General features: G+C 49.7%; 1 protein-coding gene across 1 annotated transcript; it reads right to left on the bottom strand.

Moving 5' to 3' along the window:
• ADAMTS15 (ADAM metallopeptidase with thrombospondin type 1 motif 15) lies at positions 1–27,183 on the bottom strand. Its single transcript, XM_030333281.1, has 8 exons — positions 26,199–27,183; positions 14,164–14,296; positions 13,479–13,646; positions 12,962–13,245; positions 7,060–7,237; positions 5,840–6,021; positions 5,559–5,734; positions 1–3,565 (listed from the first exon to the last, which is right to left on the bottom strand). Exons 1-8 carry the CDS (start codon positions 27,153–27,155, stop codon positions 2,791–2,793), a joined length of 2,853 nt encoding a protein of 950 aa, XP_030189141.1. The 5' UTR covers positions 27,156–27,183; the 3' UTR covers positions 1–2,790.
• Positions 27,184–27,630: the final 447 nt, after the last annotated feature.

Genomic DNA, 27,630 nt, shown 5'->3' with positions numbered 1-27,630 from the left:
ACAGAAGCAGGACACAGATTTTAAATACTTACAACTTTATTAGGAGCAGGCTGTCGTCCCTGCAGCAGCCAGCTCCCATGTATACACAGTATACACAGCCTAGCCAGTACCCAGGTCCTTCCATCCTTCTGCAGCACGTGGAATGCAAAAGAACCAAACACAAAGGGGGCTCTGTAAGTGACAGTGTCTAGTGCCTTTGGGAGCCAACTCCCGGGCTGGGAACAACCAAGCCCCCCAGCTCACCCAGCCCTCTACTCCAGCACAGCAAGGTTCACAAGGTTGGACTCCTCTAGTCAGTGCACACAAAGGGCAGAGGAGGCAGGGGGCTCCAGAGCCCAGATCCTAACTGGTCCACACCCCATGGAAGAAGTTTCTGGAGCCCACAGAATCTCCCTCCTCTTCCACAGACATGAGATACCACCTTAATTTTTTTTTTATCCCATCACCAGAAACCTATACCTTGAGGCTTGTCTCTGCTCAGCCTTGGAGAGCATGGTTGGATTAGCAAAATGGTCAAGGATAAGACAAACCTCCCAAGTTGTCTTGGTCATACTTATTTTAAAAAGAAAAAAAAAAGGAAGAAGAAAGACATCACAACAGAAAAAAGCACTGAGACCCAGCTTGTGTCAGGAACAAGATAGGTTGTCCCTCCTTGAAATAATTTGTAAAGCTGCTCTGCTAGGGGGCCAGTCACCCCCACTGATGGCAGCTCCCTTCCCTCCCACCCCATTCCCCCGCCCATTCTGCACAGCCCCTGTGCCACCACCTCCTCACCAAGGATGGGTGCACCAAGCACAGGGTGCAGTGCTATCGTCGGCTAGTGGGTGTCCACATCTGCCCTAGAGCCCTGGGTTCCCTTTGATGCTGCAGCCCCACAGTGTTCACCCATGCAGGGGGGAAGATTCCTCCTCACTTCAGTCTTCAGAAGTGACTGTAGCCCTGCCTCAGAAATCCACATGCCCTCGGCCCCTCTGGGGGAGCGCTGTTCGAGGGCTCAGCCTGGGGTTAGGCTGGAATTTGGAAAACCATCCCAGAGGCTTGCCTGGATGGCTGGTTTGGGGGTTCTGGCTATTAGGGGATGCCAAATAAAAGGAATGAACCCCTTTCCCAGGGAAGATACTTGCTCTGATGTCACCTTGCTAAAGTCCAGTATATATTACCTGACTCAGAAGCAGAATCTCCCATGTACATGCTGGAGCAGCTGCACCTTCAAGAAATACCCTGCTTAACCAAAGACTGCTAACTCCAAAACATCTTCCCATGTGGAGCTATAGGAAACACCCTGGTATCTATATCCCCAACATGTTTCCAGGATAGACAAGAGTTCTCATTGTGGCTGCCAAGGGCTTCTGGGTCAGATTATTGATTCTTGATGTCACCTGAAACCTGTCCCCAAGGCACTTGAGGAGAGAGATCCTGTCTTCATATTTGGAACACCAGTGGGTGGTTGGCTGGGCTATGAGGAGCAGGACACAATGCACCACACAATCATCTTTGTGTCTGGGCAGCTCAGTCTATGGAGGACAACAGCCAGGTCTGCTGGAAGCACCAGGGTCACCACTGCCCCTGGGGAGGGACAAATGTTGGTTCCCAGAGAGCATAGCCTGAGGTAGCAAACAGTGAACCTCACTATCCAACTGCAATGCCATGTGATGTGCCCAAAGCCAGACCATATGTAGCTGGCCAGATGAAAACCAACCTGCAGGCATGTGGATGTTCAGCACCTAGCCCTCTGTGCATTTCCCACGCCCTTCTTAGTGGGGACAAGACCATGGCCACTCTGAAGGTTCTCTGAGGCAACACAGAGCTAAGGTAGCAGCCCTATTTATACCTGCCTCTCTGGAAGAAGAAGCCATCTGAACTGGGGCCTCCTCCTCCCCATCCCAGGGTGTTGTGCGCCATAAGTTCAAGCCCAGCCACCAGTGATACAGAACCCCCTACGTCACTCTTCAAACTCCGTGCTTTACCACAGAATCCATCATCCCTTGTATCTTATTTTAATGGTCAGATCCCTCTTTAAGAAGGCAGTAGGCTCCCTATTGGCTTCCTATATCTATATGCAATGTGTCAGAGGGCATGTACTTGGAAGCCCTCCCACCAGCCTGATGTCATAGACAACACAGTGAGAAGAGGTGGGTGGCTCTTGAGGGAGGGCCAGGAGTAGAAAACCGATGAGAAACCTCCAGACTCCCCCTACACATATACCTCTTCCCAAACGGGGTGGCCCAGGCTCCAGTTATACCTAATCCCACTCTCCCACCAGTTTTGGCCCACCCCAGCCATTTTTCATTATTCAGTCCTTGTCAGTCAGAAAGAAAAGGTGGGCTGACAGCACCATAAAAATCTGCCTGTTCAGAAACGGCTTAGAGCCCCCCGGGGCCACCTGAGGGTGCCAAGCTGCTGGGCCATGGCTCTTCCAGCAGCCTGTGGCCTCCCTGATGGGGGCCAAGGTCCCTGAAGTTCTTCCTGGGAGGTGCCCATCCTCCAGGTCCCTTGGAAACCAGGCCCCGGCGCCTCTACCCAGTGCCCGCACCTCTCAGCCTCTCCCAGAGACTGGGCCCTGGAGGAGCCCGGCGTGAGGTAGACTGTGCATTAGTCACTTGGCTTCCCCCACCGAGGCCAGGGAGGAGGAGGGGACTTCTCACTCCTGTCCCTGGTCCTTGTCCCTGGAAGTGGGTGACGTCATGGCATGGACCCCCAGCCACTGCCCTCTGCCCACGGCTCCAGCTGGTCAGAACACTGGCAGCACCAATTGGGCAGAGAGTAAGAAGGAGAAAAGGACAGTCCTATTCAGCATGGCCTCAAGATACAGAAGTCCAGCTCCTGGGGCTTCCGGCGCAGGTTGCACTGGTCCCGAGCCAGCAGCCGCCCTCCAGGGCCCAAACACTTGAGTGGACGCCTCTTAAATCCCCGGCCGCAGCTCTTGGAGCAAGGCGACCAGGCACCCAGCTCCCAGGTCGGGCAGGGCTCCCCACAGACTCTCGTTTCCACCGGCCGATAGGCTGCATCACAGGCAGACGCCACATGCAGCCCTGGGGGACCACGACAGTCGACCGCCCGCTTCTGCAGGCCACTGCCACAGCTTGCAGAGCAAGGCCCCCAGCTGCCTGCCACCCAGCGTGCAGGGGGCCTGTCGCCCTGCTGCTCCACCTGATTGGAGAGGCTGAGGACACTGTTGTGGAGCACAGAGGGGCCCCGGGGGTCCTTGGGGTGAGAGGCCTTGTCTTCCCGAGGCTCCTTGGGCAGATAGAAGGAGTAGCGGACCCGGGGTGGCGTCATCTTGCCCACAGAGAGGACCTCCACGGTCAGGGGCTCCAGGATGGGCCGGGAGGCCTGCAGGCTCTCCACCGCGGTCCCCGTGCCGCTATAGCGCAGTAGGCTGCCCTTCACCACCAGGTCCCGCTCCACGGCCGACACCACGAAGTGCCCATTGAGCAGGTACTTTCCCTGGCTATTCTTCAGGGCCAGGTAGTTGTCATCTCCAATCAGCCCCTTGTAGCCACGCTGGCGGATGTCGATACTCGAGGCACCTGCAGGGATGGCCACCACAAAATTGTAGCCATGCCTGTGGTGAGAAAGGGGATCGTATATTAGACACCTGCCTGGACATAATGCCCTCATCCCCCTCTAAAGTCATAGCTGATGCCCCTTTCACAACCCCTGCAGGAGGTCACCAAGATGGCAGAGACTGCTCAACCACAGCACGGAAGGTCAGGGGGGGCACACAAACTGGAAGGCAGTACCTCAGATTGTCACCACATCATCTGAAGCTACATACACTGGCTGTGCCACCCTGTGGCCTTTTTTATTCAGGATATTTATACTGTGGTGAATTCTTTTATTTTAAAATTTTTTTCATATGTCTTTATTTTGGGGGGGGGGGGCATAGAGAGAGAGAATCCCAAGCAGGCTCCAAACTGTCAGCACAAAGCCCAACGTGGGGCTCAATCTCACAAACCATGAGAGATCATGACCTGAGCTGAGATCAAGAGTCGGATGCTTCCCCGACTGAGCCACCCAGACACCCCTACATGGTGATGAATTCTAGGGCAGGAGTAAAGCACAGGTTTTGGAGCCAGACCCATCTCTATCACTGGCTTAGCTGTTGGCCTGGGATAAGTCACTTAGCTTGTCAGTTGCCTCATCTGTGAAATGGAGATCATAATCACACATACCTCATTAAAGCACCTAGAGCCTATGGCACAGTGCCTGCCATCCAGTAAGCACTCAATATATACTAACTGTGAGAAGGAGGAGGAAGTGGAGGAGGAACAGAAGGCAAGGCTTCAGTCCCTGAGCCCAAGGCTGGGACTAGACGTAATGAGACACACTGGCCCTGGAGTCGGGCACCCAGATGAAGCCCTGGCTTGGACACCACCTCCTTGGTGGCTCAGACAAATCAGTCTCTCTGGGTTCCAGGGTCCTCACCCATACAGTGAGGGGGTCAAACTAGATGATATCTAAGGCTCCTTCCAGCTCCACTAGTCCATGAAAGGAGTGCCTGCCATTTAGCCAGTGAAGCAAGTCTGGGGGTGTTTACCTTTAATTCTCCACTTGGTCACCCCCTGCAGATCCCTGTGAACACCACCCACCTGCAGTGCCACCTGTTCCCAGAAAACTTGCCCACCTACAGGCCCAGCAGAGGGCACTGTGTCCAGAAGAGGCAGCTGAGGCTCCTGGACAGCCATCTAGGCCTTTCTATCATAGCACCTGGCCTCCCAAGTTTTCAGAGCCAACCATAGCCTTGCTCAACTGAGAGCTCAGGGACTCTGCTTGCTCCAGCTCCTTCCAGAACCTGAGGCAGGACTTTCCAAAGGAGCACATTCCCCCTGAAAATAAAAAGGAACCTGCTGGACTTCAGAAAGCCGGGCTCTGGAGGTGGGAATAGAAGAAGCTTAGAGACATTTCTTCAGCTGACTCTGTACACATCTCCCAGGAAGAGGGAATCGATCAGTCCTAGCCACTCACTCTGCCGTTTATTGCCATTCTCACCTCAATCTCATCCCTGAGGCCAGGGCCTCAGGCTCCGGGAGATGGGCAGGCTGTCACATTTTGTCCCCAGGCATGTTTTGTGTTTTGTGATCATCATCATGAACATTTGGTGAGCATTTATTATGCACCAAGTACTACACTGAGCATTTTACTTAGAGTAACACCCTTAATCTTCACAATAGCACAATAGGAAATATATTCATATCAGGCCCACTATACAAGTGAGGAAATCCAGAATTCCAGAGATGTTGTCACATGTTCAAGATCATCCAGAAAATGGGTAACTGAGATCTGAACACTGGCCAGTCTTACTCTAGAACTCTAGATAGACTCTAATGTTTCTCTGCCATCTCCCTAAATATCATCTCCTTTTCAGTGGTGGACTCCTCAAGCATTCATCTCTGTCAATTGCCTGGCTGGCTGGCTGAATATCATACTCCCAGAAGAGTCTGAGTGGCCCCTACACCAAGGGCGCAGCCCATTTACCCCAGTCTAACCCAAGTTTCCACCACCTGGGAGCAGCTCCACTTAGCCCTCCTCCCCCTGCTCCAGGACCCAGAACTCACATGGGCTTGGTGAAGAGGCCTGTCACCTTCTTACAGCTCTTATTGTCGCCCCCACACACCCCACACTTGTCGAATTTCTTCTTGGAGCCCAGGTTCCCATCACAGCCAGCCTTGATGCACTTGCCTTGGACACAGACCGAGGTGGAGTCAGGAGTACATGGTGTACCATCCACCACCTGCAGTGCCCCCAGGAAAGGGAGAAAAGGAAAGAAGGGCAGTTCAGCCAGATGCATCCCAAAGACTTTGTCTCTGCTTTGGTCTCCTGCCCCATGCTCACTCACCTTGGGTGCCAACACATAGAAGTAGCCGGTGCCATTGGCTCGGCAGATGAGCTTGCACTTGTCCCGGGGAGAAACACCTGAGTACTTGGGCACCCATGCCACGGCAAGAGTGAGCCGGTTGGTGCTATGGTTGTAGCCATTGAAAGCCTCACACTGCTCCTCCCGGAAGCTCTTGCCGGAAGCTGTGGAGGGAGGAAGCACAGGCAGGAAGCTAAAGGGAGGAGTGATGGGGGAGAGAGAGCCCTCCTCCCCAGGGTGCTCAGCGCCTGTGGCCTTCAACACCTCTTACCCTCATCTGAGTTATCCTCATCCCTTCTCAAAGAACTAAAGCAGGCTAGGACCAAAGGATGCAGGTCACAGCCAATCACACAACCCCCAAACAATGGGCCGCCTTCAATTCCCTCCATAACAGACACCCTAAACAGTTTGGGGCTACACAATCCTTCAGGAGTCTTCTGAAACTATTTTCAGAATGTTATGACATGAATAAAATAAATTACATCCACGACAAATAATACTAATTATACTGATATACAACTATCAATATATATCAAAACATATTTGTGATATGTGTGCTCCTTGTTAGCCCAATACATAACAAGATTCAATAATGAGTCTAATAACCACCGTCATTTTCAAGTAGTGATGAGAAGAAATGGCATTCTGAGAAATGGCAATAACTGAAATGTCATATGAACATATTCAAGATCTCTACTGCGGACAAAGTCGCGTGTAGTGCCACTAGCATTGCAGTTTGCTAATTAAAAGAAATAATAATTTTAGATAGAAAGATTAGTAAAAACTATACTAAACTCACTGAAGGGAATGATAAATTTTAAATTTAAAAAGGCTAGTAAAAATAGAGACGTAATTTTCTCCCCTCCAAGCTCATGGACCCTGGATAAAGAGTCCCTGCTTATGAGTGATGGGCTTGCGAGACTTAATTAACTAAGAGGACATCTAGTGTGTCACTCTCTTGGGCCACTTAGCCCCCCAGCCTAAGTAGGGGGAAGAAAACACCCCCGCCCAAGGGGAGTGGGGAAGAAATGATCCCAAGAGGAATCTGCTCCTCTGCACTTCCAGACTTTGTCCTAGGGGATAGAATCTTGACTGCTGTCAATCTGCAGCCATGAAGTATCCAGAGTGTGGAGGATGAGGGAGGGGTGCTCTCCAGCCTCGATGTCCCCGGGCACAGGCCAACACTGCCCTCCCCTCCTCACCTGAGCTGGGGCAGGGCTCCAGGTTGCAGGATCGGTATTTCACCCTCACCCCCTCGCAGTATTTGCCCCCATTGGCAGGGGTGGGGTTGCTGCACTGCCTCCGGGCCAGCTGCACGCCCCCCCCGCAGGTGCGTGAGCAGGGGCCGTAGGGCTCCCATTTGGCCCAGGAACCGTCCACCTATGAGAAAGAGTCTGTCATACTCCTGCAGCGGCCGGATGCACACCGGGAGCCTGCAGAACAGCTACACGGGTACAGCCCCCACCATTCCATCCCGTCCCACTGGAATGAAGTCCACTGTGGATCATAAGGGGAAAATGACAAGCAAATGGTCAGGGTCCACACAGCGCCCACAGAACACTTCAACCTGGTCAGTAGCAAATGCCAACTGCACCCAGTTATAAATGAGGCCACTCCGAAGACAAGCCCCTTTGGGCTATGGGGTCAGATAGCCAAGTTCTGTCATCATCTCTGCCCTCACCACATGGGTGGTCTTGAGCAAGGGGTGAAACCTCCTTAAATTTAAGGTGCTTCATTAGCAAAAATGGGACCAGTAATACTCAGGTGTGAGATCAGACAGATTTAAATGATACATCGTGTGTGAAAATTCCTAGCACTGTGTTTGCCACCGAGCAAGATGGGTTTCTCCTTACCTACTCTTAGCGTATTGACAAGAGTCTCTAAATCTAAGGCAGGGGCGGGCCCCCAGTCTTGCCAGAAAACCTTGTTGCCATAGATACTTGAACATTTTTATTTATAAATGATCCATAATCCAGACTCCTCTCCAAACCAGACTTAAGCAGATCTTAAGCTCAACCGGGCTGAAATTGAGAAAGTTTCACTGCAAGAGGTTCTAACATTTGTGCTCAGAGGAAATGAAGATAGGAGACTACAAAGCAATCCCAAAACTTTGTTTGGCTTCAGGGTGAACTATGCAGTGTTGTTTCATTTTTCAAGAGGGTGGAGAGGGGAGAGAAACGGTATAGTTTTCATTATTGTTTTTCTTAGGATGCCAGTAAAGCGAGTTTTCATCCCCTGAACACACATCAGTTGGGCAACAAAGGAAGCGGCCTAGTTGTACAAGCCTGGGATTAAAATGCTCTCATACATCATCCAAAGTGACTAACCCACATGGAGCTAATCAGGAACTGGCTGCATGTAATCTAAATACTTTAACTTAGGCATACATGCAGCATAGTTATTCTATCTGCCCTTCTGTCCGATAGCTTTTGCTTCACTGAGTCAACATGTCTCTCATCCAGTGAAGAATTACTTGCTGTTAGCCCCACCTCCTCCTGCAACTAGCACCCCACCTCCTCCTGGCCTTTCACTTCCTAAGAGTCTCTACATTCGCTCCTTCCACCTCCTCCCTCCTCGGTGCCTTGTAATATGGGTTTTGTCCCCATCACACCTGGGAAGCTGCTCTCTCAAAGGCCTGACATGACCACTAATAAACTGAAGAGTCTGTGTATACACCTCATTTTCTCCAGTTTTCCTTCAGTGCTTAATCCTTCAGTACATTCATCTCACAGGAAACACTCCTGCCATGTGCCATTCATTCACCAAATACCTATTGAGTTCTTACTCCATGTCAACGCTGTGTGCATCAAATCCCTGCCCTGAAAATGACTGCATCCCAGCAGGGGAAGATAGACAATAAAAACAGGCCTGGGCATATTGTGTCAGAAGCAGTTAAATGCAGGCACTGGGGAGAGAGCGGTGGAGAGGGCCTTGGTGAGGTGGGCTGCTCTCCATTACAGGGGGTCATGGAGACTTCACTACAGAGGTGACGGTGGTGCAGATGCCTGAAGGAAGTACAGGAGGGAGTTGTGCAGATAGGAGGGAAAGAGCATTCTAGGCAGAGGGAGCAACGCAAAGACCCTAAGGAGGGACGGGCCTGGAGTGCTCCAGCATCACATGAACAAGAGAAACAGGAGATGAAGGCAGATAGAGGACTCACTTGTCCAGAGCACACGGAGTAAAGTCCCTGAAGGGTTCTGAGCATGTGGCATGACCTGACTTACATTTTATTTTTTTTTTAATTTTTTTTTCAAAGTTTATTTATTTTTGGGACAGAGAGAGACAGAGCATGAACGGGGGAGGGGCAGAGAGAGAGGGAGACACAGAATGGGAAACAGGCTCCAGGCTCTGAGCCATCAGCCCAGAGCCCGACGCGGGGCTCGAACTCACGGACCGCGAGATCGTGACCTGGCTGAAGTCGGACGCTTAACCGACTGCGCCACCCAGGCGCCCCCTGACTTACATTTTAAAGGATCCCTCTGGCCCCTATGTTGGGAACAGTCTGTGAGGTGTAAGACCAGCAGCAAGGAGATCAGCTAGGGTGCCAAGAGCAAGAATCCAAGGGGGAGTTGACAGTAGCTTGGCACAGGGTGGAAGCAGATAAGGTGGGAAAAATAGTTCAATTCTGCATCTATTTTGAAGATAGAATCAACAGGAATTGCTGAAATAGTAGATGGGCGGGTGTGAGAGAACAGAGGGTTGGCATGAGCAACGGGAAGATGGAGTTGCCAAAGCAAGTTCAGGACAGATGATCAGGAGCTTGGTTTTACAGATGTTATGTTTAGGATGCTTATCTGAATGGAGAAATCAAGATTCAGTGAGGCATGTGAGTCTGTAGTTCAGGACAGAGGTCTGAGCTGGAGATACACATCTGGGAGTCTTCAATGTATCAGTGTAAATGGTACTTAAAGCCATTGGCCTAAATGAATCACCTAAGAAGTCAGTGTGGATAGTGAGGAGAGCTAAGGACTGAAAGCTGGAATGCCCAACATGGAAAAACAAGAATATGAGGAAGAGCCAGTGAAGGGGACCAGAAGGGGCAGCCAGTAGGGAGAAGGGAAACCAAGACACGAGCCTGTGTTCCCAGGGGAGAGAGTGATCAGCTGTGTCAAATGTTGCTAACAGGTCAGACAATATGAGGATGGTAATCAATCACTGCCTTAAGCAGTGTAGAGGCCATTTGGCGACCTTAGTTAGAGTTATTTTTAGAGGAATAGTGGGACTGAAAGCCAGATTGGAATGGACTCCAGAGAAAAATGGCAAGACAGGAACTGGAGAGAGAAATTTCATACCACTCTTTCCAGGAACTTTGTGGTAAAGGGAGTCAGAGAGATAGATTTTGATTTATGGAGAGGAAGTAGGATCAGGAGAAGTTTTATTTAAGATGGGAGGAATTATAGCAAGTTTGTATCCTGATAGAAATGATTCAACTCAAGAGAGGGGAAATCTGACACTGCAGGAGAGAGACGGAAGAATTTATGGAGCATTTTCCTTGAATAGAGGGGATACTATCCTAAGCACAAAGCACTGCACCGCCAGGCCCCATATGAGAATGTGGGCAGCTCATCCATAGCAAAGGAGGAAAGGTAGAGATTACAAGCACAGAAGCAGGACAGACAGTGGATGTGGTGGTGGGAGTTGGTGGAAGTTCTTTTCTGATTACTTGATTGCTTGTTTTTTTATTAATGAGATGGGAAGAAAGACTACTGGCAAAAGTGGAAATGAAGAGAAAGGGTTGGTAATGGCAGAGAGAGGCGAAGGTGTGATATAATCATGTAGGATGTTGGGAGGACAAATGCAGTAAAGGAAATAAAATACCATATGACTCCTGAGCAGCATTGCAGGCCCCCCTAAGTTGTCAGGCCATTAGTTTAAGCTGAACCCACTGAACATGGTTCCATGTCTTTCTCCAGCCGCACTCACCTCCACCTGCACAGTTGAGTGACAGTTGGATTCCACCAGGACAGTGGTTTATCCTAGCGAGTACGACAGAGAGAGGCAGGGGCATGGGAGCCACGAGTGTACATGAAGGAGTGATTTTAACAATGGACCACGGAATTGCAGCTCAAGAAGGAGGTTGGTGAGGGCACAGGAAGAGCAGGTGGGACTGAAGAATTGCTGGAGTCCAAAACTAGAGGGCTGGACAACAGGGCCTTGGTAGTCAGAGTGTGATTCTTGCAAATGAGATCCCAGGGCAGCACTGGGGCTGTGTGATCAGTAAGATAAGCTTTGTGCTTTGACCTCGGCTGATTAGGGCAGTGTCCTTTGTGAAGGGCCAGGGTGGTGAAGGGAATGTCCAGAAAAGAGACTGAGGATATGGTGGATGTTGCTGTTGATGGACTGAGAATTCCAGAAAGCATGTGGAAATACTGTCTTCTCAGATCACATTTCCTATATCCAGTATCCTCTTGGGCAACATCTTTATCCTCCAGACTCCTCTTCCCAAGAGAAGGAGCTGGCCATGGCTGGCCTGTCCTCGGGACCTTCTGGTGGTCAAGGCAACCCCAGACTAGCCCCAAACCACACCCCCAAAGATGTTTCCCATATAGCTCTGGCCTGTCCACCCCTCCAGCTTGCCCCACCTCCCTGACTTTGCTCCTGCCTGTTGAGACCCTACTCATTCCTCAAGTCCCTCTCCAAATCCAACCTCCTTGCCAAAGTTTTTTCAGAACCCCCCCCCCCCAGTCATCATTAATCTCTCATTCCTTATTCCCCCATGACACATTTTCACACTTCTATCTTAACACTGAATACATGCCTCTCTGGGTCTTGGATTACAGTGACATTTCTAGCTTCGCCACTAGACTGTGAGCCCACTGAGACACAACCCATGTTTTATTTCTTTCACTGACCACCACACAGTACCTCACATAGTTCTCTGAATACAGTGGGATGATGCCTAATAAATGGCCAAAGGCTTAATTAAATATATGTTCCCAAAACATAGAACAAGATTTTACATAATTGTGTACCAAACCCAGCTCAGGGCAACTGATAAAGTGCTGGCAAATGCTTTTGTATTATATTGCCCCCCTGTACATAAAACCCCAAGGCAAGGTCCTCTGCATCCAAGACAAGGATGGGGAAGGGACCATCATCTCCAGGATCCAGAAAGAGGATGGACTGCTTATTCCTGTCCGACAAAGTCCCAATCCCTTTGTGACCCCACCCCCAGACCAGAAGAATATAAAGTTTTTATTATATTCAGAGAACATGTGGGGTTTAAAATTTGTTCTTATTCAACTGTTATTCTTTTTACCATGAAAAAAATAACTTTTGCTCAGTTATGTCTTAGCTTCAAAAAACAATCACGACAGAAACTTGGTTTGGAATGTAGCAAATTACTGAAGCTTGCCCAAAGGTCTGTTTCCTTTCAGTTCTGAGCCTGGTTCACCTCTGGCCCAGAGCTCCCTGGAAACAGAACACACTCAGAAATAGATGATAGGGGCACCTGGGTGGCTCAGTCAGTTGAGTGTCTGACTTCGGCTCAGGTCATGATCTTGCAGTTCACAGGTTCGAGCCCTGTGTTGGGCTCTGTGCTGACAGCCCAGAGCCTGGAGCCTGCTTCAGATTCTGTGTTTCCCTCTCTTTCTGCCCCTCCCCCACCCACAGTCTGTCTGTCTGTCTGTCTGTCTCTCTCCCTCTCCCTCTCTCTCTCTCAAAAATAAAATAAACATTAAAAAGTTTAAATAAAGAATTTAGAGTGAGTGCTCAATAAATTTAGTCATCATTATCATAAGAAAAAGAAATAGCTGATAAGGGGAGGCTGGAAGGAGCCAACAAGTGAGGAATGCCAAATATCTAGTGATTGGCTTTGGGTTCAGTGCTCACTCCTCCCCAGGTAGGATGAGGCACAGAACTCAGGGCTGGGCCCCCTTATTCCACATGAAAGACTTTCCTCACATGTCTAAGGCCTCACCAAGTTCTCTGACCTACCATATCTCTTGCCTCCAGGCTTAGAGTCAAGAAGGGGATAGGACCACAGACAGGTAAATGGAGGCACAGTGCAGCAATGTGACACAATTATGGCTACACAGCAAACCTGTTCCCGCTGGAGGCCTCCGAGTCCACCCCCTGCCTCCCACTCAGCTCCAGAACACTCACCCTATACTTATGGAGGTTGTGTCTCTCCACACAGGTCCCCTTGAGGCAGAACTTGCCCTCACCACAGCTGGTGCCATCTGCCCAGGGGAAGTGGCGGGTCTGGCACACCATCTGCCCCTTCGCCTTGCCAGTGCACCACAGTTTGGTGCAGTACTGCATGTAGGGACAGGGCTTCGAGCCCACACCAAAGGCAAGCTCACACTGCTGGCTCAGGCTGTAGCTGGCACCCGGTAGGTCCTCAGGTAGGGAGATGGGCTTGCTGGGTTGATCCAGGAGGCAGTCACCTACAGGGAGCCAAGGACATTCATCAAAGATGAGTTGAGAAAGGTGAGCTCAGCTAGCCGTGAGTCTGAATGATAGGGAGACATTGAAGCAAGAGCCAGTGGAATGGACTCCCTAGAGAACCCAACTCTTTGGGCTCATGCACACCTTAGGTAACAGAGGACAGGTGCAGAGAGGTAGTGAGCAGTCACTCCAGTGACAACCCCGAAGTCCCTCCTCTGTCACCCTGGCTTACCATGCCCACTGTCCAGGAAGTCGGTGACGATGGCAGCACTGCAGGCTGACCAGGGGTTGGCACGGTCAATCTGGATGAGTGTTGGGGACATCATGTGGTTGGCTCGGAGTTTCCCAAACACCTCCTCACACACTTTCACATTGTCATGGGGCATGTTGAACACGTGGCCTGTGGGGTGAGGCAAGAGGACTCAGAGGGCAGAAGGATGTGGGCTATGCAGTTTTAAAGCAGCAGGGCGGAGGGGAGGGGAGGGCGGTTCAGCTGAGGAAGCTAGAGAGCCCATGTCAGCAATTTTCAGGCTGGTCATTTCTACGTAGTGATAGACTGACTACTTTGCAAATGTTAAGATAGTGTTCTTGTGTTCTCTGTCCTGTCCATCAGGCTGTGGGCTCAATGAGAGCAGCAGTGTTATCTAATATATTCTCCCCTTCATGCTTAATTGATGAGATACTCTGACTGCTGAGTCAGACAATATTGCTGGCCAACTGGGCTGGGGCAATCAGAAAAAATAAAACCAAGCGATTGCTAAGGCAGACTCTGACCCTAAGAAAGGATCCCTAAAGCTTCAGGACATGAGGAAGCAAAGACAGATGTCTACCCCCTGACCAAAGCACCCAGGGCAAATCCAAAAGGACCCCAGAGGGGAGCTCTCCTCCCCGTACCCAAGAGTACCCTCCAACCTTACCCAGCTCATGGGCAGTGGTGAAGGCTGATGGAAGCCCATCATCCTCGATCACAGAACAACTTCTCTTGGGGTCGCACATAGTGCCCACATCAGCCATGCCCAGCGTGTCACAGGTGGTGGCCCCACACAGGTCCTGCCAGGGTGGGGGAGAAGCAAGAAGCCAGGCAGAAATTAGGATGGGGTACAGAAGGAGCCTGGAGGAAAGAAAGGCATCCTATGGGATGCTCAGCTCATCCCAACTCCCAGTCTAACGAAGTCCAGCACCTTCCTAGACAGGTCCTTTCTCTCAGAGGGTTGCAGGGCTACACATAGAATCAACCCAGACTGAGGGAGGAAGCATCAGGAAGAAAGCCCTATGGCTCACTGAGAAGATTGTGCCCAAATCCTACTCATAGAGATCCTGTGGGCGGAAATTAGGAGGTACAAAATTAAACTACAAGGTCATTGCTTTATATAGAGACAGACTTCTGAACCAGAAAATGGCGACTCCTACAGCTGGGTGAGGTTCCAGTCATGGACAACTGAGGCAGGTGGGAGTGGAAGGCAAGTGTGTTCCTCATCCAGAGTCAGCTCTGAGCAGTCTCAGTCCTTGCGGAGTGACTGGACAACCGTGAATTAAGCTCAGATTCTCAGCCAAAGTGTCATGGGCCAAGGACCCACCCAAGCCAGAGATTTGGCTTCCTTGAATTGGGAGGAGGCAGAATGAGGCAGATACAGTCTCCTATCCAGACATAGCTCAACTGGCTACAGAAGTTCAAAGGGACCACTGGCTCAGCGGCTGCTAGGAACAAAAAATAAATGAACTGCCACCGAAGACAGTCCCTCTTTTTTGTACTGAAACCTGCATCAGAAACTAGGACTTCCTGCAACAACCCTGATGGGAAGCACTTCTGGGGATGGATATCTTAATAAACTTATTGAGCCATCAATGCACCTACATATCTTAAGAGCCCAGGAGTTGGAAACAGGACAAGATACTTAATCACAATAGAGAAGACACTGTTGAATCAGTGATACCGGTATTCTTTCCATTACATCCTTGTCTTCATTCACAGTTTACAAGAAACTATTACATGTATCATCTCATTTTAATCCCCCAGAGAGTGTTAGGAGGCAGATACATCATTATACCTATTTGTCAAAGGTGAAAACTGAGGCCCATGCTCACAGTTAATCATGGCGATGATTTATTAAATGCTGACATCGTGTGTGTACTTAACGTGCATGACCTTACTTAATCCTCACAACATCCCACTGGAAGAATGACTGCTATTATCACCTTCCACAGACAAGGAAGCTGACGCTCAGAGAGGCCCAGGTCACAGAGCGGAGATGTGCACTGGGGTCTGTACGACTGGTTACCAGCATTCTTTGCACCATGTCACAGCTGATTGGTCAGCAGCTCCTAAGTGAATTCCCAGGAGAAAGAGTGGTGTGTGTTCTCCGTGGTAGCCAAGGCATTCACATAAACACACCCAGAGCTGTTCTCAATCTTATTTCTCTTTAGGGCTCTGTGCACGTGCGTGTGCATGCACATGCTGATGGTGGGGAACAGCTGGGCAGCAGAGTTAGTGGGGCCAGGAGGCATAGGAGGAAAAGTGGTCATAGTACAGAAAATCAGCAAAATTTAATCCAGAGCCTTCCAAAGTTTACCACCTGAGCAGTCAAACTTGGCTTCCCATGGTCAGGTGATAGTCACACCTCCTAATGAGTGTTAACTCTGGCCAAAGAACTGGGAGGGTAATCAGACTCCAGAATACACAGGTCAACCATGAGCGGTGGACGCCTGGCCTTGATCTGCTGTCCTGGGCTCACATGTGGCATGTCTGCCATTTCTTGGAACCCTTCAGGGTGAACCTCAAACTCCCTCTCTTCCAAGTACTCTTCCCTTTCCAAAGGCTCACTCTTCCAGAAAGTTCTCCTTCCTTCAGAGTTCTGAGACCTAGAAAAGAACTGCTATCAAAACCTGGGAGGGGTAGTTCACCTGACAAGCAGTTTAAGGAACACAACTGCTGAGGAACAGGGCAGGGTCACACGGATCAGCTTGAGAACGGAGGGAGAAGAAGGCAGGGGACAAAGAAGGAAAGAACAGAGGTTTGCACAGAGGCATGGAAGGGGGAGGGGGCTGGGCCCATGCATCCCTAGACACTATAGTACAGCCTCCCCACTAAGGCAGGGGTCTCTGAAAATTCTCGTCTAGTGGTCACAGCCCATAGGGAGAGCCTGTAGGACAAACATGACACCATCCTGGGGCCACCATGCACACTCACTGCGGGCTTTGTGTAAGAGAAAAGGCATGGAAACAAGAATGGAAAAGCCTAGACTCTGGCCCTGGCCCCACCACTAAGTAGATGTGTGTTTTGGGGCAGGTCACTTCTCTCCTCAGGCCTCAGTCTCCTCTGCTCCTTCCCTGATCCCAGGGTGCTCAGCCCCTTCTGGCCCTGTAGGTTATGAAAGGAACACACACAATGATAAACTTCTAGAATGGAAAGAACCCTAAGGATGATCTTGTCTACTAATCCATGAAACGAACTCCCAGAAAAGTGAAGGTCACCCATGTGGACATTCAGAATCCCATCTGCTGCTCTGCTCAGCAGAAATGGTGAGACCAGACTGACAGCTCAGACTGGGGTCTAATTAGCCACTGGAGCTCCACTGCCCAGCAGCCCGCCTCTGCCGCTGGAAGGTCCTTAAAGCCAATAAAAAGGCCTCCATTCTTCTCCAGGAGGGTGGATTCTCTCTGGAGCATAGACATGCAGCTGCAGACCCTTCCTGGCCAGGAGCAACCTGTTCTTTCCATCAAGAAATCCCGGTTTCCCTGGATCAAACAAGAGGAACAAGGAAGGAGCCGGCAGATTTCCTGAGGGTCAGGGTGTAGCTGAGAGCAGCAGGCTTGCAGTAACCAGTGTCTTCATTGTGGGAAGATGCAGCTGTTTGGGGTCAGAGGCTCTGCCTGGCCCTCTTCCCCCAGCCAGGGACTCAAATGAAGAATTGCTGGATCTTAGTTCTTTGAACGCCTACAGGCGGGTGTGCAGGGCTCAGTAGTGCCTCATTTGTGGCACTGAATGTCTCCACCCTTCTGGAATGAACTCAGATGCACTCAAATTGCCTTAACCTCTTCAGCTCAGGCCCTTGTCTCCAGAAATAGAAACTGTTCTGGTTCCTTCTGCCTGGAGGGTGGAGGCACTTCCCACTCAGCCCCTACCTGCCTCACTATTTCTGGTAATTTGCCATTTCTCCTTGAAGCTACAGCTGCTGTTCCAGATGACCCAAGAATCATCTTGGCCAAGACCCTGGTCTTCCCAGGTTATTGTTTTCTCACTGTACCTTTTCATAAAATAATTTAGGATTGGAGAGCCATGACTTGAAAGCAAGTACCTTGCAGTGGCCCAATCCACATTTACCATGCCCACTCCCTCCACGCCTCACCACAATTCCTCATGGCCTTCCTTCCCACCTCCTCTCATTTCCCCAGCCACATACTGAGATGCTCATATTTTCCAGCAGTACGGGGTGGAGGACCCACAAAAATCAAGCACATTAACTTTTTTTTTAATGCAGCAGAAGATATGTGTTCTCATGCAGCCAACTTCCTACTCATTATGAACTTGTAAGCATGTGGGCCAGTGCTTATATTCATGGCCACACCGCAGCTTCCAAGTATTGTACTCACACAACTTGGGAGTCAACCTCTCACTCTGTAGATGAGGAAACTGAAGCTCCATGAACTCACCCAAAGCCATACAGCTATTAACTAAAGAATGAGCTACTGAACCCTTTTGACACCAAGGCCAGCAGGGGTCTTTGGTCTGAACCACAGCACTCTAGTTAAGATAGCATAAGTACTGTTGAAAACCACCCAGTGCTTGTATTAATATTGTGCCTTTAACTTGTTTCCCATCTGAATCTCTGGCGTGCATCTCTGTATTTCCTCATCCAACCCCAAATCTACCTCTGTTTGTAATCCCTAAGCATGGGAGGGCCTTGTTTTGCTAGAAGAAGGGGAAAAAATTAGCAATTCTGGGTGTCTGGGCAATGGGACTAGGGATGCCTGGTGAAGAAGAGAACCCACTCTGGAAACATCTATCAGCAGAGTGGGTTTCGCTAGAATATTAATTCCTCAAGATGTACAAAATGGTGTTACAGTGGGAGACCAAGGTAACTAAGACAAGAATAAGAGAAATCCAAAGCATGCAGGAAGACCAAGCTTTTTCTGGAAATCATCAGTTCAAGAGAGGATACATATCGAATACAATGTTAATAGCTGACACTGAGCTGCTACCAGGTGCCAGACACTGTTCTAAGAGCTTTCCTGTATTAGTTCTTAAATCTGTACAATAGCTTTATGAGGGAGATGCCATTGTCAGGCCCCATTTTACATATGAGGCTCAGAGAAGGTAAGTTACTAGCCCAGGATCGGTGAGCCCAAGGTCAGACAGGAGGGGAGGGGCAGAGTGAAGACTGAAATTCAGAAGTGCCGCCTGAGAGCTGAATGCTTCCCTCACATCAGTACTGCTTCCAGAGATGAAGGGGCTGGGGAATCTCAAGATGGCAAGACTTTCCAGCCCATACCCTCAGCCCCCAAAGCACAGGTTGGCCACTGAAGAGGGAGAGGCCTGGGAGAGGCCTGGGGAGAGGGGAATGACAGGACTGACTGCCAAGAGTGCTATTAGAGCAGCGCCTGCACCCCTTTCCTGGTTGAGCAAGCTCCTGGCTCCTTGCCCCACACCTGCACTGACACACTGACCCCGTCCCTCCTGTGCACCCTGTCTGCTGGCTCCCTGCTGGGGCCTCTCCTTTCTCCAGGGCAAAAGCTGATGGCAAAGAGCCAACACGAAATGCCAGAAGAACCTGACCCCTCCCAACCCTGCAGCCTGACAGCTGAAAACGCTGAGTTAATGATCCCCAGGAAGGGAGGTGAGCTACCTAAGCACCCAGAGCTACACACACTCCTTTCACTAGTATCAGTGCCTTCCTCCCATGAATACATACTGAACAACGGCAGCATGCACGGCCCACTGGAGGGGCTACAAAGACACAAAAGTCTTTTTTTTTTTAGATTCATTTATTTATTTTTTAGATTCATTTATTTTTTAAAATAATTCTCCATCCCTTCCCCTGGGGTCCGTTAAGTTTCTCAAATTCCACATACGAATGAAAACATAAGATATCTTTTTCTTTTTTTAATTTTTTAATGTTTATTTATTTTTGAGAGAGAGAGACAGAGACAGAGAATGAGGAGGACACAGAGAGGGATATACAGAATCTGAAGCAGGCCCCAGGCTCCGAGCTGTCAGCACAGAGCCCAATGCAGGCTTGAACTCACAAACTGAAGATCATGGCTTGAGCTGAAGTCAGCTGCTTAACCGACTGAGCCACCCAGGCACCCCCAATATCTGTCTTTTTCTGACTGACTTATTTCACTTAGCATAATACCCTCCAGTTCTATCCATGTCTGTTGCAAATGGTGACATTTCATTCTTTTTCATCACTGAGTAGTATTCCATTGTGTATATATACCACATCTTCTTTATCCATTCATCAGTTGATGGACATTTAGGCTCTTTCCATAATTTGGCTATTGTTGATAGTGCTGCTATAAACATTGGGGTTCATGTGCCCCTACAAATCAGCACTCCTTGCTTAAAGGAGTTTACAAGTCAGTGGGAATGTGCTGAGTCCATAGTTTTCACACAAAAACAGACATGTATTAAGTGTACTTACAAGTACAATGAGACAGAATGCTTTAAAACAGGGCCATCCCAAGTGTAAGTTCTGGCAAAGGATCTATAAATAATTATTCAACAACAACAAACATACTGACAGACCACAAAGGTAGTGATGACAACAGGTGCTTATTCTGGAATACCCAGTAACTTATCCTTGATAATGCCTTTAAGTTCAGTACCATTGTCATCATCATTATCCTTCTATGGATAAGGAAAGTGGAGTCCAGGTGGCTGATTCGTTCAATGACCATTGCTAAAAGTCAAGTGGCAGGACTGAAACTCAACTCTGCCTGACTCCAAGTCCATGTTCTTTCCATTGTGCCACGCAGCCAAGACCAGGCATCAAGGCAAGGTGTGGGGAAGCACCATGAGTGGCACAAACATCTACCAAGAAGTTCAAAGACAGGATGACAGCAAGACCAAAGGAGGGAGAAAACCTCATTTGCCTTCCTATCTAAACCAGCGTTCAAGAAAAAGAAAGAAGAAGATTCTGGTGCACATTCCTCCTGATGTTTATAGCAGCATTATCTAAAAAAGCCAGATTATGGAAACAGCCCAAGTGCCCATCAACTGATGAATGGATAAAGAGGATGTGGTATATACATACAATGGAATATTACTCAGCCATCAAAAGGAATGAAATCTTGCCATTTATGACATGGTTGGAGCTAGAGAATATTATGCTAAGTGAAATAAGTCAGAAAAAGACAAATACCGTATCATTTCACTCATATGTGGAATTTAAGAAACAAAACAAACAATCAAAACGAGAGACACAAACCAAGAAACAGACTCTTAACTATAGAGAACAAATGGATGGTTACCAGAGGGGAGATGTGTGGGGGGATGGGTTAAATAGGTGATGGTGATTAATGAGTGCACTCATGATGAGCACCAGGGGTTGTATGAAGTGCTGAATCACTAACTCATATACATGAAATTAATATTACACTCTATGTGAACAAACTGGAATTTAAATTAAAAAAAAAAAAGATTCTGGTGCACACTCCTTCCTCCAAACTTCCTCCCCCATCCTCCATTATTAATATAGGCTTCCTTATTTGGTATAAGTAAAAGAAGGAGGGAGAAGAACAATCACCTTCCAAGTCTGGGAGCAACCATATTCCACTCCTTCCTCTCCTATTCCCCTTCCTCCCTCCTCCCTCCTCCCTCCCAGAAGTAGTGTTCAGTTTCCATTCAGTGATAAAGATTTACAAACTCTTAAATACCAAAGCTACAGGTACCCCTCTTTGCTAATATCTTCCAAGGTCCAACTTCCAAAAGATTCTGACAACACTATAACTCTCTTTATTGTATTAGGAGATATGTGTAAAACACATGTTATCATTTTATTACTTTTTTAAAAATTTTTTTAACGTTTATTTATTTTTGGGACAGAGAGAGACAGAGCATGAACGGGGGAGGGGCAGAGAGAGAAGGAGACACAGAATCTGAAACAGGCTCCAGGCTCTGAGCCGTCAGCACAGAGCCTGACGCAGGGCTTGAATTCACAAACCGCGAGATCATGACCTGAGCTGAAGTCAGAAGCTTAACCGACTGAGCCACCCAGGCGCCCCTTATTACCTTTTTTTAATTGAATGCTAAATTTCACTGCCATATGGCAAGTCATTTATTATAGAAAGAACTAGCCTCTATCTCAACTGAGCCTCCAGAGTGCTGTTCCTCTCTACACAGTATAGAATACATGCATGTGCCCCCATAAAACATAGTACTACTCAAGGCCAAAACAAGGTAAGCACCAAGCTGGGGACTAAGAGGCAGAAAGGTGAGGACATGAATGAAGGAAACAGAAGAGAAGAGAACAATGGCAAGCAGCCTGCCCTGGAGAATCTCAAAAGAGGAGAAACAGAGCATAGAAAAAATGGTGAGGGGAGAGGGGGAGGGAACGGCATACAGTCCTACTAAGTGCAACAGAATAGGGGCGCCCAGGTAGCTCAGTTGGTTGAACATACAGCTTCCACCCAGGTCATTATCTCATGGTTCATGAGTTCGAGCCCCACATGGGGCTCTGAGTTGACAGTGTGGAGTCTGCTTGGGAGTCTCTCTCTCTCTGCCCCTCCCCCACTTGTGCACTCTTACTCTCAAAATAAATAAATTTGAAAAATAATAATAAAAATAAAATAAGTGCAACAGAATAAATAAAGTAAATGAAGGAATACTCATGCAGAAAAACCACAAATTGCAAATCCTAAAAAACAAAGTCTGTTCAAAGGAGAAAATGTTACAAATAGCAAAACAGATGGTGGAATGGAGAAGAGGGACTCCTGCAACACAGGAAACAAGTTTCCTTTCCCATCACCACCAGCTCCCAAGCCCAATACCTTCTTGCCACCTGTCCCTTGTCCCTTCCCTCAGAGGGCCTTCCTGGCTCTAGCCACAAGAAGAACAATCCCCCACCGGACTTCCAACAGAGGGCTCATGCCTCCCCCATGGCACTTAACACACCCTTGTGTAATAAGCTATTTCTTTGTCAGGCTCCCAGATATCCAGTGAATTCCTGAGAGCTAGAGGCCACATCGTAATATCTGTACCCCCACAGCCCAGGACAGTACCTGGAAATAACAGCTGCTCAGTAAGCACTTTTGAAATGTAGAATAAATTCACGAAAGCCAGTCTGCCACAAAGTTACCCAAATTGCAGAGGCATCGGAGGTTAAGGGAGAGGAGACCGAGAGAAATGCAGTCCTACTGAGCCCCAGCACCAGATACCTCATTCCTGCTGCCCAAGGCAACAAGAAGCCACTGAAACTTGTCTTCTCACGGAAATGAATGTCCACCCAGAAAGACTGGCTGTAATTCTCCACAGATCCTGGTTCCAATCCCGTGCTGACCTCACCCTGCTGTTATGAGTCTGGAGACTGATTGCTTTGCAGAATCAAATGTGCGCTCCTTCTCCAAGACCGTGAACTGACTCTGAATCTTTAAGAAAACTCCTCAAATTGCCAAAATATTTGTTGTATGATCAATTCTTTTTTTCTCCTTTGCGCACAGCAAAGTCTCCTCCCTGGGTCATGTCTTTCCAGTGTTTTGATTTCAACACCCCACACCCCTCCCTCTGCCCGCCAAGAGGACAGCAGCGTCTCCCCATAGCCTGGGCCCAGACTTGTTTTCATGCACAGCAACTCTGACAGTGGGTCAACGGGGGTGCTCCGGTGCCCATCAGTCCCAATGCTCCCACTGTTCCCCCTTCAGGTACCTGGCACCTGGAGCTCTACAGGTGCTGTTCTCGCCTCTTCCTCATAGGAGGAAGTACAGTCTGATGGAGACTGACCCTTCCCTGCTTCCTTCCTGTGTACTATCAGAGTCACTAGCCATTTTTCAGAATTTTCTGGGGGGACCAAGGAATAGGTGACTCTAAAGATGTCTGACAGTTCAAGATCCATTATAGACCAAAGGTGATTAACAAAATAAGCATATTTCTAAAAACTTGTTATCCAAACAAACCATATACAATTGACCCTTGCACAATATGAAGGTTAGAGGCACTGACCCCCATTGCAGTCTAAAATCCACACATAACTTTTGGCTCCCTAAAAACTTAACTACAAATACCCTAGCGTTGACCAAAACATACCAGTAACAGTCAATTAACACACGTTTTGTATGCTATATGTGTTATACGCTGTACTCTTACAGTAGAGTAAGCTAGAGAAAAGAAATTGTTATTAAGAAAATCATAAAAGAAAATCCATTTAGAGTCCTATACTGTATTGGAAAAAGTCCACCTGTAAGTGGACCCATGCAGTTCAAACCCAAGTTCAAGGGTCAACTGTAAAGATAGATAGATAGATAGATAGATAGATATAGATAGATATAGATAGATATAGATAAATAGATATGCAATCCTACTGCATATCCTATATATATATATATATATATATATATCTCCTCATTTTAGTTTGAAAAAGCATTGCTTACACCAACATTACAATAATCAGGGAAGTTCATACCCGACTTAAAGGATTACTACTAAACCTTACAAAGTAAAACACAAGTTTCTCTTGCGTTGGAGTGCAGCAGGAGACTCCTCCAGGTTCCCAGAGACCACATCTGCCTTGTCTACAAAGAGCAGCTGCAGGCTCGTGTTCTCACCACATACTGTACCTTCCCCAGGGGAATTCAGGAATGAGCAGTTCCTAAGACCCTGAGAATGCTGCAGGCCCTGAAGTCTGTGCTGGCAAGGAGGCGAGGCAGAGATGTTTACTCGAAAGCATTAAGCACATACCTGGATGTTGGTCCTGCCAACACAGCTTCCCCACTTTCTGGCTTCGCCCTCTAGAAGCCTAAGAGAAAGACAGCTTCCAAAATTCACATCTTGCACATCACTGCTTCTGACCCAAGTGGCCATGCATCTTGTACCCATTATGCATGGTTAGCATAGCCCCTGGGTCTAGACACCACTGACAAACAGAAGCTGTCATGCTGCTTGATTGCTTCTTCTTTAAAACGCGAATCCTTCTGATGATGTGGCCCATACTCCCAGCAGGAGTCCTCTTTCTAGGGCTGGCTCCAAAAGTCAACCTAACCACAAAGCGGTGGAGACTGAGGTCTGTTACGTTAGAAGCACTGAGTGACCTCCACAGGGGCATCCCAGGTAGCAGATGGGCCAACAGCTGCTTTGCCCATTAAGATATCCTGTTCTTGGCCTTTGCTTTCTCCCCCCAGCAATCTGACTGCCGAGTTGGTCTGTGTGCAGAGGTCGAAGCCACCTCCTCTGCAGTTTCCCCATGACTCAGACAGTGTGTGCAGGGGCTGGGCAGTGGCAGCTCTACAGACCTCAATTGGAAGAATGAGTGCAAGGAAACAGACTCAGGCCAAAGACCTCCCTAGAGGAACCAGGTGGTGGGAGGAGAAGGCTGGGAAAAGAGGAAGTTCAATTCCAGGAGGGGACAGGCGGTGCCAAATGGGTTAGTGTGGAAGACTTTAGCTCCAGCCCGGTGTGTGCCAGTGCAGCTCTGAGTGGCCTTTGGAAACAGTGGAGAGTGAGAGCCCCATGGGTAACCAAGGATTCTGTGCCATTCCCAGAATGATGTGGTTATGACAATAACAAAACAAGAGCATGGCACCAATTCAAGTTGCAACCCCCAAAATCAGAGGAAGCGGGTCACTTGGATGCCCCTCTTCCTCCCAGTCCCATGAATCTGAGAAATTTCAAGAATCCAAAATCTTCAACGTACCCAGTCACCACAATACCTGTGAATGTAAATTTTCATAAAGCCATAGCAAAGAGCAGAGGTGCTTCTGTGATCCGACCATCTTTCCATTCCCAACACTCAGTACCTTTCCAGTCCTGCACCTGGGGTCTCCAGATGCTCTTTACTAAGCTCACACCACCTGCACACTGCCAGGGGCAGAAACTGGAGCCCTACAGTCAAGTGTGGTCATCAGAAGTTTCAGTGAATCGGTGTCATAAGTAACCTCTGCTGCTCTGCTCCATAACACATCAGGGCAAATGGGTCACCCTCGGCCAACAAGGAAATGGGAAAATTGAGAGATTTTTCCCAACTCGACTCCAAGTGCAACTCCACTTGAAACTCCAACCTCCAAACAGGTGCTTGAACTAGATGGCCTGCTCTGAATGGACTGGAATCCCCTCAAATGGAAGGCAGGCCCAGCACACAAGGGTACAGGAGAAGCAGCAAAGAAGGACGGAATGCTCCCAGTACTTGAGTCTGTCTTTTTCATTTCAACCCACAAAATATCCCAATTGACTCCCTTCGTCCCAATCCAGGTTTTCCAGGCCCAGGACAGAGGATAACTGAACATGTTACCCAGAAGAAATGTAGCCAGGCTCCGAACTGGAACGCTTGCATCACCTTCCAGTTTCACAAGAAGAGAAAAGAAGCCTCAGAAGAGCTGTCTGGAAGGATTTAGACGCCCTGGTTGAACAGGGGCGGACCTTTCCCGACCCCTCCAACACCATCCTCAGAGCGCCTCCTATCTGCCTTGGAGGCACACTGCGGCTCCGGGGCGGCAACTTCCTGGGTTCCGGCCCCTCCGCGCCTGATCTAGGAGGCGCTGATTGGCCACGCCAGGCCAACACCTTCTGAAGTAGCAGGCGCTCCTCCGACAGCCCACGTGCATCCAGATGCACGTGAGCCGAAGCTCCACGGAGCCCAGGAGCGGACTGTCCCTGTTAGAACCAAAGTGGGAGACGGGAGAGATCAACAAAATTTTAACCCGGGGTCACTTACTTGGCACAAAGGGCATTTGGAGAGCTAAGGACGGTGACCCTAAGAAAATGGGGTTATCTGGGTCCAAAGAGGTGACAGATCATCTAACTCACCTGCCTGGTGAAGAGGATGGCTGTGTCCCAGTACTCTGGGTGTTTGTCACTCACTTTATTCAGCTTCTTCTGCCAGGCGCAGAAGTTGCGCAGCGTCAAGGCCGCGTTGCCCGTGACCTTGGGCCCGGCGTCGCGGTCTCCGAGAAGTAGCACCTTGACCACAACGATGGTGATGGGGTTGAGGATGCTGGGATGGCGGTAGAGTCGCGCCGCTGTGGCCAGCAGCGTCAGCAAGTAATGCTCCAAGTCCGCGCCGTGGAACTTCACCATTGACTCGTCTGCCACCACCAGTGTCTCCACGAACCGCGGGATAGACACGAAGCGCTTGGCGCGCCCGGACCTGCGCCGGCTGCGACTCTCTCCTAAGCCGGTCCCTCGCGGCTTATAAGGGTCCAGCGCCCGCAGGATGGCGGGGTTCCAGCCTGAGGCCACCCCGCAGCGAGAGGTGGGATCTCCGGGTGGCCCGCCAGGGGCCCCCCGGCGCTGGAGGAGGTGTGCGCCCTGGCTGTTGCGCTGCACTGCCTGCGCGCTGGCGTTGGGGAGTGGGCTAATGACATACTCGGCGCCTCCGTAGCCAAAAGCTCCGCGTAGACCCCCGCACAGGCTCACAGCGGCGAAGGAGTCTGGTTCGGCGTTCACGTCCCCAGAGTAGAAGCAACGTCGCAAGTCTGCAGAGCTCCCGGTGAGTCCCGCGAGGGGGACGCCCAGATGCTCAGTGGCGAAGGCGGGCGCCAGGAACTGAGCATCTGGAGTTAAGTGTAGGTAAAAGTCCTCCTGAAATGCTGTGATCTGAAAAATGAGTCCCTGGTGCCCGGAGTCCTCGGGACCCCTCCGGTAGTAGTGGCGGCCATTGATGTCCGGGTCCAGTCGAATGGGAACCACCACCTCCTGCTCTGGTTCTGCCCCGCCAGCGGGTCCCCCGGCGAGAGCCAGGGTTAAGATGCCCAGCAGAAGCATGGCGCCGGGCAGCGCACTGCCGCACTCTCAGAAGGGCTCGGCGCGGCTCCCCGGCCGCCGGCGAGTCTCCTTGCAGCAGGCACACGGGAACCACCAACGCTCCGGGGCAGTCCGCAGCTCCCAGAAAGCAGAGCAAAGGGAGAGAGACTCCTCCCAGAGCAGTGAGCGTGCCCCGAACAGCCCCGCGCCTCCTACCTGTGCCTTTCCAAGCAAAGCGCGCCCTGGGAGCTTAAGTACAATCGCTGTCAAGTGCAAGGACAGAGATTTGCAGCCGAGAACTAGAGGGAGGTGCCGGGCCACTTCGAACCGCAGCCACTCGCTGCGCTGAGAGCCAGGAGCTGGGCGAGCCTATTAAAGGCCCCCTCCTCTTTGGACTGCCCAGTCAGCGCCCCTCCCTCTCTCCCCTCCCAGCCTCCCAAAGCTTGCAGCCCGAACCTCCTCCAGGGGCCACCGGAGAACTCGGTCCCGCCTCCAG

This window comes from Lynx canadensis, chromosome D1 (assembly GCF_007474595.2).
Source record: "Lynx canadensis isolate LIC74 chromosome D1, mLynCan4.pri.v2, whole genome shotgun sequence".
NCBI lineage: Eukaryota > Metazoa > Chordata > Mammalia > Carnivora > Felidae > Lynx > Lynx canadensis.
Note: the sequence above shows the minus strand (reverse complement) of the source record. Positions and strands in the feature narration are given on the sequence as shown.